This window comes from Artemia franciscana, chromosome 12 (genome assembly GCF_032884065.1).
Source record: "Artemia franciscana chromosome 12, ASM3288406v1, whole genome shotgun sequence".
NCBI classification, from domain to species: Eukaryota; Metazoa; Arthropoda; class Branchiopoda; order Anostraca; family Artemiidae; genus Artemia; species Artemia franciscana.
In genome coordinates, this window is record NC_088874.1 from 29,418,633 (window position 1) to 29,429,800 (window position 11,168).

At 35.6% G+C, this 11,168-nt stretch overlaps 1 protein-coding gene across 3 annotated transcripts in view; it reads left to right on the top strand.

Annotated features, from left to right (window-relative positions):
• The window catches only part of LOC136033968 (5-hydroxytryptamine receptor 4-like), a 106,065-nt gene that overhangs the window by 72,018 nt on the left and 22,879 nt on the right, over nucleotides 1-11,168 (top strand). For 2 of the 3 annotated variants that reach the window (XM_065714994.1, XM_065714996.1), the window contains exon 3: nucleotides 4,095-5,704. The exons of the other annotated variant lie outside the window; for it this stretch is intronic. In XM_065714994.1, the coding sequence (XP_065571066.1) occupies nucleotides 4,095-5,664 (1,570 nt within the window). In that variant the 3' untranslated portion in view covers nucleotides 5,665-5,704. Of the gene's footprint in view, nucleotides 1-4,094; nucleotides 5,705-11,168 lie in introns of those variants that run through there. 3 annotated transcript variants of the gene reach the window in all.

Genomic DNA, 11,168 nt, shown 5'->3' on the forward strand with positions numbered 1-11,168 from the left:
AATTCTATGAATGGCTTAAGAATATTAAGTGGAAACTTTCAGAGCATGATGAGGGGGATGTAAAACTGACGAAAAGGCAATATGCGCATACTTCCTTATATGAAATTACTCCGTATATAAAAGGGGCTTTGCCTCTTCAACGCCCTGCTCTTTACGCTAAAGTTTGACTCTTTCTCTTAACTCTACCTCTTAAAACAGTAAAAACCTTCAGCGTGAAACTTATATAATAATTTATATGAAACTTTTATATTTATATAGAAACTTATATGAAACTTATATGTTTGAAATTGGCATTAAAATGCGATTGTTTTGATATAACTATTGGTATCAAAATTCCGTTTTTTAGAGTTTTGGTTACTATTGAGCCGGGTCGCTCCTTACTACAGTTCGTTACCACGAACTGTTTGAAAGTACTGCTATACAAATATTAAATCTGAATGTGACAAAAGAGGAAAAGTAAGAACTTCTCATTGCAGCACTTCATGAACGAAAGTATGTATTTATTTGCGTTTATTACATTAATTTAAAAAACTTTTCCCCCAAAACAAGTTTTTCAAAGAAGAGTAGATAGTTATATTAAACCAAAAATGACCAAATATTAAGTCAAATAATGTTAAAAGTGTAACAACCAAAAGTCATTATCAAGGAAATGAATGAACAAAACAAAAACAAATTACAATAAATAACTGACTCAAATCCAAAACGAGCAGAAAGTACAATAAGTAGGGCTGACGCCCCTCATGCCTTCTGAAGACCAGAAAATAACTTGTACTTTACCAAAAACAAAATAAATCTTAAATATTTTTACCTACTTAACTTTAATAAATAAAAAATTATTAAGACTTTAAGGAATGAATATCAGTATGTGTATATAAGACTGTCAATCCAGATTCATTTATTTTATTTTTTTTCCAGTAAAGTCAAAATGATGTTCCCCAGGGGAATGATTTTAAACGGGAAGAACTATCTACGGAGGAATTTTTCGTGGTGGGGATTTTCCACAGAGGGGGGCGAATCTCCATGGATTATTTGGAAACGATTAGATTTAAAAAAACTAATTTTTTCTAATGAAAGTAAGGAGCAAAATCAAAACTTAAAATGAACTGAAATTACTACGTATATAAGGGAGGCTCCTCAATATACCACTCTTTACGCTGAAGTTAGATCTTTTGTCCCAATTCCTTAAAAACAATTGCTGAAACACAAGGGCAATTTAATTAGGACCAGAATTTTTTTATATGTACTAAAAAATAACACTAAATATCCCTCATTATCCTAAGGAAGTGTTAACTTGATACAGAAGTTTCATCTCGATGCGGCTCATACGATTTTCGCTCGAATGAGCCCCCTCAGTGTTTTATACACCCACCCTTTTATGATAACTTTATATGCCCCCGAGGTATAACTCGCAACCCTTTCCCCTGGGCTCTGGGAGACTTTGTCAACCTTGAAGGCATTGTTATATGATCTTTGGACTATTTTGAACAAAAAGGTTATCTCAGAATTTCAATCGGATGTATATGATATCATTAGAAAGGATCGTCCACATATTAAAAAAGTTAGACCAAACGATTGACCAGCGTATGTTGAGGAAAAAGAATGGTTAAAATCACTTAACTTTGATTTATACCAGCATCTTACCGTAAAATACAAAGAATTTCGTAGTATAGCTGATTTGTGTTTTGTAATCAGTAGAAAAATCTCGGCTTGTAACAATGATGCATTCCACTTTATCTATTCATCAGGATATGTTAGGCCTTACATTTAGCTCTCCCATGGAAGATAGAGTGATTCATCTCATCAACAATTTTCGACCTATTCAATTTACAAGATTGCTAATTGAAAAATAGTTTTGTTTGTCCTTGTGCTCAGTACTATGTTGTAACTCTTACACCACGACAGTTGGATCATGGAATGGACTATCACTGCGTTTCTTTGTCAATGTCCAGTTAAAGTCTTGGTAATTTGTTTGCTAAGTTGTTTCGCAGTATATTACCCCTTGCTAAAAAATATTTTGCTTTGGCTACAGTTAATTTTGCACTACATGTATATGGCTCTGGGAAAGATTTGGAAGAAAGTGTTTTACCAAACTTCAGGTTTGGCACATGATCCCTCGGCGAGCGGTTAAAATCCTGACAAAGCAGAAAAGGTTTAAAAAGGGAAAGAAATACCTCATCATTCATCAGTCTCTACTGAGGTCAGAAGCCAAAAACATCACACTTGACAAAGAAGAAAAAGAAACCAAGAGTAAAAATCGTTAGATCGAAAAAGGATTTTTTTTTCTTCTTTGTCTAGAGTGAGGCTCTACGCATCTGATCTTAGTAGTGACAGATGAGAATGCTTGTCTGAGAGCGGGTTTTGTAGTTCCCCCCCGAAAAAGGGAACTAACCAGTCCCACTAGCAGAATAACAGGGCATCGTTTCAAAGAAAACCTCTTTTCCTGGAAAATAAATACAGAATCACATAACACTTCACTCGCTTTTCCTGGAAAGAGCAGAAAATTTCTTTGTTTGTCAACAAAGAGAACAAAGGTGTTGCGTGTGAAGAAGATAAATATCGGTTATGATCGATATGAAATCCGTCCCTAATTAGCAGGGCCCTGAAGGTTTTCCCTTTCATCCTTAGGATTTTAAACAACCGGAAACCTATGATGTAACGTCTACGTTTGCACCTTTATTTGGCGGCACCCTGAAGGCTTTTCCCGAGACCCTTGGGTTCTTAAACATAACAACCAAAGAAATCTTGAAAAAACATCCCTATTTTGTAATAGAAACTGCATAATGAAGAAAATTAATAACACCTGCGTCTTGGGAGAATCGCCGTTAAACCTCTTCGTGATCTTAAACTATTAAGGAAGATAAATGGCGGCTATGAGTCCGTTTAAACCTGAAGAAAGGTCGCTAGTCACGTGCCCTTCTGAGGAGCCTACTCTTGGGTATAATCAAAATCAGAGGATTTGTATGACTAGTAACTACCTTCAGACCGCGTAATACGAATGTGTCAAGACAATCTGAAAATAAGGGTCTTTCTGTCTACTGGCCCTTTGAATGCTATGAAAAGGATCTTACCTTAGACTTCAGATCCTGCCGATTCAGATGCCTGCCGAGACACTTAAGGTATCCAAGACGAGTAGTCAGTCATCAGTCATTGCTGCGACCACTCAGATATCTTTCCATTCAGGCAGGAATGAGGCATTGAGGTTTGTGAGGTCAGCCTAGTAACTGGGTCATAGGGTTTTTTGGAGAGTCCTCTTCTTCTAGTACCACTTGGCTGCCATTTAAGGGCGACCTTCGGTAGTCAAAATTCGGACATGCGGATTACATGACAGAGGTACCTCCACTTCCTATATCTGATCACTTTGGTAACCAATGGCTTAGGTGTCTTCTGTCGTATAGTAGCGTTTGTTACTTTTTGGGACCAGTGGATATTTAGAATGCACCTGAAACAGATGTTTTCGAGCACAAGGAATTTATTTTCAAGTATTTGATCTATGTGCCAAGTTTCAGAACCATAGCGAAGTTTTGAGAGGACGTTGCTGTTGGACATCCTCGACCTGCTCGATTCTTTGCTTGACTTATCTCTGACACGATCCTGAATAAATCCATTCGAACAAATTTAGTTGTAAAACCTTAGGATATACAAACTAACACGTTATGACACATACCACTTATAAAGATGATTATGGAAATAATTTTTTTTTATACTAATATTTGTCAACAGGTCTGTGTTAATGGACAAATTAAAGAAACTACTTGATATAGGTCAGGGTATATATATATATATATATATATATATATATATATATATATATTATTCATTTAGACTAGGATTGAAAATCTTAGTGTGCAGACACGTCTACAGGGATGGGACTTAGGTGATTGTGGGCTCTGGTTTCGCAATATAATAAAAATTTTACAGTTCTTTCTGCAATTTTAGGATGTTTATTCTACTTACTGTCAATAATTGGATTTCCCACCTTCACCCTCCTTGAAATAGATGTTTGCTTATATTTTTACCTAGGTATGTTTTGTAAAGCGTATGCATTGATAATTTTGATATAGATAAAAATAATGAACATGCCTTATTTTTTTCAGATTCATCATTAGCTTGGTTTTCGCCAATATTGCTATATCAGCTTTTGTTACTCCTGGCTATCTTGTAGATCTGCTTTATCCCGATTCCCCAGTGCTATGGAAAGAAGGTCTCTCTGGAATGACTTCATTAACTATCGTTACAAGTGTTTTTTCTATTCTTCTTATTTCCTTAGATCGCTATTTCGCGGTCACAAGTCCCCTTCACTACAGTATGACTATCACAAGAAAAAGAAGTTTCTTTATGATCTTATCTGCTTGGTTGGCATCAACAATATTGAGCATACCTGCATTCATGGGTTATCTTAACATTTCTCTAGAAGCAGAAACAAAAAGCTGGATAAAAATTCCAAGTGTACCAGTCAGCTCTTGGAGTACCTCTGGAATCCTGAGTTTTTGCTTCGGAATGGTTCTTACAAATGCCGGTTTCTTATTACCTCTTATTCTGCTGTGTTGTCTTTATTATAAAATGTATAAGGCAGCAAAGAAAAATAATGCCCGAACTAGAAGACATAGCGTTAGTTCAAATCCAGCAGAAATTATAAGTTTCCAAGTGCCTGATATAGATGCCTGTTCAACACAGGGGATAATGACTCCCAGCGGAATGAAACGGAAGGTACGAAAACGGTGGGATTTAAATGTTACATTTTCTTTATTTACACGTGAAGAAAGTAAAGCTATAAGAACTTCAGCTATTGTGATATCGTCTTTTGTGCTTTGCTATTTTCCATACTTCGCCACATGTTTGTTGGAAACACAGATTGTGCGCATTCACATATCAAAGTTATTTCGAACAACAATTTATGCTGCAGCATTTTTAAATTCTGTGTTTAGTCCATTTATTTACGTGTATAGAAACGAATTAGCTCGGACAGAGGCAGTTCGAGTTATCTGTTGTTGCATAAAAACATCTCGCTACCCCTCTTATCGCTCACCGGCTATGCAGAATGTGCGAAATCGTGATTTACAAGGGGAATGTGTCCTTGTGCATGCATTATCAGACGGTTCTAGTCGTTGTGAAGTTTTACATTCTAATCAAACAGTAGTGACAAAATGGAAATCTCCGATATGTCCTGTACGGGAGTCACAAATCGGTAAAGAAGAAAAACGATCACCGTGTTCAAGAAATCGCTCGTTTTTCCATCCGTCAAACCAGACTTCACATCCAATTCGTTTCAGTCAAGTGCGAAAAGAACTGAAATTTGAGACATATTCAATGAAAAATGAAGATTTTGATGATTTTCAGAAAGTTAATAACTGCTTAAGACGTAATACTAATCAGAGAAGCTCTAGTTTTTCTAAAGTGCTTCTAGCACGGAAACGATCCATTAAAAGGCGACTACTAGAATCAGGCAGAAGTAAATGCGATTTATCTCCATATTATGGTGTACCTGAAGGAACATTTGAGGAGTCCTCGAAAATAATCAGTGGTAATCTTGATCTCCCTAACGGGTGGAATTCTCAGATAAAACAGAAAGAAAGACGAAGACCTAGTGTCTCCTTACCGTCAAGTCCTTCGTTTGTTTTAAATTACTCTAACTTTTTATTTGATGATTTTCAATCCCGGCGATAATTATAGGACTAAATATGTGTTTATATGCCTATAAATATAATTTATTATTTTATAACTTTTCTGCAAATTCATCCATTGGATTTTATGTAAGGCATTACTCAAGGGTTTACTCATCCCTATTGGGTGATTTAACTTCAGGCTTCCTAAACATTGATTGAAAATTAATTTTTCAAACAGTCGTACATCCTTTCAAATTGTTCATTACCCTGGTTAAATACAATTGAAAGTAAGTATTTAATCAGGCTCAATTTTTTTTTTCAATTGAAAGTAAGGAGCAACATTAAAACTTAAACGTTAAAACTTAAAATTAAAACTTTAAAGGGAATTATTCTATATTGGAAGGGGCTACTTCCTCCCTCAACACCTATAATCATCACGCTTAAGTTTCATAATATTTAAAAAAGGTTTCTTATTTTAATTAAATGGCCCTCGTGTTTCAAGAGTTTATCTTAAAAGATCGGGACAATGAGCCAAACTTTAGCTTAAAGCACTTATTATATTAATATTATCTAAAGTATTAGGATTCTTCAAAAAATGGGAGTTTTTAGTTGTAAGCTTTGGGATACGGATAAACTGTTAGAGGAAGCTTTTCTGGATGAGGTGGTAGTCACCAGAAGTCTCTAAGAGAAAAAGATTTTCAGCTTTCCATGAAAAATTTTTGAGATTTCCGTTTAGAAGGATTTAACTCGTGGTCTTCCTAAATCTTTAAGAATATATTTCAAGTAAGTGTGCTAAAGAGTAACTAAGAGAAGTTACAGATCCTTTCTTTTTGAGAAAATGGTCTTTTTTAACGGGATAATTTAAATTTTTTAAATTAAACTAAAACATTAACTGTGGGAGTTTTGATGGGGCCGACAGCGTATCTCGTATTTAGGAAAGTTATCGCTTGGGGGAAATTCTAGAAGTATTAATATGCAAAGTTGAAACACTAGCATAGGGACTGGAGAGCTCAGGGGGTGGGGACAGTCCTCCTATTTAAGAGATTTTAAATATAATACTGAAAACAGGAAGGACTTAAGTTGAGGTATAGAAGCGTTTTAAATGGATGCAAAAAATGAAATTTAGATTTAAACTGATTCGAAATTCTTCTACATATTAAAGGGTTTTGCAACCTCAACCCTTTACTTTTTGTAGTAGAATTAATTTTTACTTAATGATTCGAATATGAGTGCTCTAACACAAAAACAATAATACGAAAATTATATTTATCTAATCACATCGTGTTAAAATTGAAACGGATGACTCATTTGATTTGGTTCAAAATTTGCTTTAGATTTTAATTTTAAATTTTTGAAAGGTAATCAGTTAGTAAAACACTTCTAATTCTCCATTGGCCAGATCTGTTTCACTTTACAATGCTTTCAGGAAATTATTGGTTGAAATTCAGCGTAAAGAGTGGGAGGTTAGTTGTTGCGGCAGCCCCCTAATATACGTGATAAGTTTTATTCGCTTAAGTACTATTGTCCATCATTATTTTCGTTTTGAAAGACTTTTTTTTATTTATTCTATGTATAAAGGAGCCAGACATCATTGACAATTATAAACAAAATTCTATGTGAATTGATTATTTGTGGATACTGCAACCATTGCGTTTGTTTCCTTTAATGAGCCGTTTTTAAGAGGTGTTTTTGTTCTCAAATTAAGCGCATTTTTGCACGCCTTGGCAGGCAAAAATATGTTTTCAAGGATCAAGAAGTTCGTGGTAACGAACGGTTTGTCAATCGAAACCGAAACCGAAACTTTTTGTACCAATAGTTACATCAAAAGAATCGTATTTTAATGCTGATTTTAAATATCTAAGTTTCATCAGATTTAGTCTAGCCCATTAAAAGTTACGAACCTGAGAAAATTTGCCTTATTTTAGAAAATAGGGGGAAACACCCCCTAAAAGTCATAGAATCTTTACGACGCCATCGCATTCAGCGTATCAGAGAACCACACTGTAGAAGTTTCAAGCTCCTATCTAAAAAAGCGTGGATATTGGTGTTTTTTGCCAGAAGACCGATCACGCGTGCGTGTTTATTTGTTTGTTTTTTTTTTTCCCAGGGGTGATCGTATCGACCCAGTGGTCCTAGAATGTTGCAAGAGGGCTCATTCTAACGGAAATTAAAAGTTCTACTGCCCTTTTTAAGTGACCAAAAAATTGGAGGGCATCTAGGCCCCCTCCTACGCTCATTTTTTCCACAATGTTGCCGTATCAAAATTCTGAGATAGCAATTTTATCCACCATAGTCTAAAAACCTAATAATCATGTCTTTGGGGACTACTTACTCCCCCACAGTCCCCATGGGAGGGGCTACAACTTACAAACTTTGACCAGTGTTTACATATAGTTATGGTTATTGGGAATTGTACAGACGTTTCCAGGGGGATTTTTTTTGGTATGGGGGGGGAAGTTGAGGGAGTGGCGTTGCGTGGGAGGATCTTTCCGTGGAGGAATTTGCCATGTGGAAGAGAATTTCAATGAAGGGAGCGCAAGATTTTCTTGGATTATTAAAAAAAACAATTAAAAAATAAATATAAAAAGTTTTTTGACTGAAAGTAAGCAGCAGCATTAAAACCCAAAACGAACAGAAATTATTCCGCATATGAGGAGTTCACCTCCTTGTAATACCTCATTCTTTACGCTAAAGTATTTTTAGTAATTCCAACTATTTATTCTACAGCCTTTGTGATTCAGGGTTCATTCTTAAGGAGTTGGGAAAAAAATTTATGATTTAGTGTAAAGAGCGAGGTACTGACAATGGGTGAACCTCCTCATATACGTAATAAAAACATACGAATATAGAAGGTCGTTACGTAAGTTAGCTTTTGAGTTACGTATATTTTTTACTAATGAAAACGTTCGTAAAATATCAAAAGTTCTATTTGCCTTTTTAAGTAATCAAAAATTGGAGGGCAACTAGGCCTCTTCCCCTGCTCCTTTTTTCTCAAAATCTTCATCTTAAAACAATGAGAAAGCCATTTAGCTAACAAAAAAAAAAATGCAAATTTTGTTTTAATTATTTATGTGCGGAGAGCCAAAATCAAAACATGCATTAATTCAAAATCGTTCAGAAATTAAATAAAAAAAACAAGCTTTTTTAACTGAAAATAAGGAGCGACATTAAAACTTAAAATGAACAGATATTACTCCGTATATGTTAGGGCATTTTCCTCTTCAACGTCCCGCTCTTTACTCTAAAGTTTTTTACTGTTTTAAAAAGTAGAGTAAAGAGAAAGAGCCAGACTTTAGCGTAAAGAGCGGGGCGTTGTTGAGGAAGCAGCCCCTTTTAAGTGTCGACAAACGCTAGATGGTGTTGATAGTTTTTTCGACACTAGCGTCAGTTTCCACTCTTATAAGTTACCCATACTCTTTGACTATGTTCGAGAATAGCACGGCTGCAATTAAGGTAGGAAATGAGGTTAGTAGTTCGTTTTGTAATAAATCACGAGTTAAAGAGGATTGTATTATATCCTCATTTGAATTTATCATTTTGACCGACTTTGTCTTAAGGAGCACAGGAAAGGCTTTGGGAGAAAACGGAATCAAATGGGGAATAACAACTTTCCTAGAACTAGATTATGCTGACAATTTAAGTATCCTAGGTGAAAACGTGAACAAAATGAATGAGCCTTTAGGGGATTTGCCAGCTCAGGGCGCTAAATACGTTTGAAAATTAACGTTAAGAGCATAGAATCAAATCCGTGTTCAAATCTGTGTTCCAGTCGCTAAGACTAGGAGTAAGTGAAAATGAAAAGGTGACGTTGGGTAACGAAAGATCGATAAGGTGAACAACTTTAATTACCTTGGTAGTATCATTAGTACAGATGGTGGGAACAGTAAGGACGGTAGCCAAAGCTCGGGATTTTTGTTTTTACAGTTGAAAGAAGTTTGGAAGAATAGAATGGTAAGTTTCCAAACCAAGATTAGAATATTGGAAGTTACAGTGACGACACTGGCCAAATATGGTTCAGAAGCATGAGTGCTCTGAAAAGCGGATGAAGATTTGCTCGATATGTTCCAGAGAAATTACCTACTTATTGTTCTGGGTATCCGTCCGACTGACCATGTTTCAAATATTATGTTATACGAAAAATGTAGTTCAATCCCGCTTTCTAGGACAATAACGAGAAAAAGGTTGAGATGTCTAGGGTACGTTCTGTGGATGAAGGATGATAGATTGCCGAAGATTGTCCTTTTTTACATGTCGTCTAGGGATTACCAAGAAACAAATAGTTCACAGCTAGGGTGGGAGGATGTTGTAATGAAGAATTTTAGGGAAATTGGAGATTCTCGGGAAAGTGTATGGAGGGAGGCTTTGAATAGATTGGAGTGGAGGAGAAGCGTGCGTTGGTGTTTTGGCCTAAGGTGGCTTGGTCTTGCAGTGAGCTTAGTAATAGTAATAGCTTAGTAATAGCTTAGATAGTATTAGTAGTTGTAGTTGTTGTAATAGTAGTAGTAGTAACATTTGTTTAACTGACCATATTTTAAACAATGACAAGTACAAAAATGCTGTTGAATCCCACTCGCCAAGACTATAGTTAAAGAAGCGCTAGGTTGTCAAGGCCATGGTTCACTGACGAAGGATGATACAGAGCCAAATTTTGTGTTTTTTAGCCATTCATCTTGGGCGAAATGAGAAGTAAATAGTATCCAGATGCAGTGGAAATAGGTCTTGAAAAAGTATTGAAAGGAAATGGAAGCTTCATTGGAGGAGGTAAAGAGTGAAGCTTGGAATAGATTAAGATGAAGGGAGAGTGTGTGCTTTTTTTTCCAGGTGACTTGTTGCCTCAAGGTTTGTTTGGAAGTAGTAGTGGTAGCTGGAACTTAGTTTTGTCTGGCCGAGGAAGATTTAAGAGAAGCTTTTGTGATGACTGACTACATGACAGCATACAAGCAACTATGATCACATAAGCAACTTTGATTACACAAGCTATAACAAACCGCCAAAAATGACGAAACTGATGACCCTGCTAACGCAGAACATCCCTAAAACTAAAATTATTTATACTCTACTGAAAACCATGTTTTATTTTTATTAACAACGGGAAACGGGTCTATAGCGCAGTACTCTCTCTTAATGGCTCCATTACTTTTCCATTAGGAAAAACATAACAAATACTTTACAAACGTTAAAGTAAGAGTAGTTCCAATGTTATCATCCAACAACTGACGTCAAACAGGAAAAAGATAGAGCAAATGGAATGTTACAAGACAAAACTTTGAGAATGCCTGAGGTGATAAATTAAAAACGAGCAATGACCAGTCGCCATTATGAGCTTGCTATCAAAATCCTCAATTAGCAACTGACGATTGAGTGTAAATAATAATCAAAATGTAGGCCGAAGAATGCTAAAATAGCAGCCAGTCTTTATTACAACTTGGGATCCCTATTCTTACTATTATTAATAATTAATTAATTAATATAAATAATTAATTAATATAATAATTATAATTAATATAAGTGACGACCGGGACACTCAAAGAGAAATTACAGACCGAGACACCGGGACACAAATGA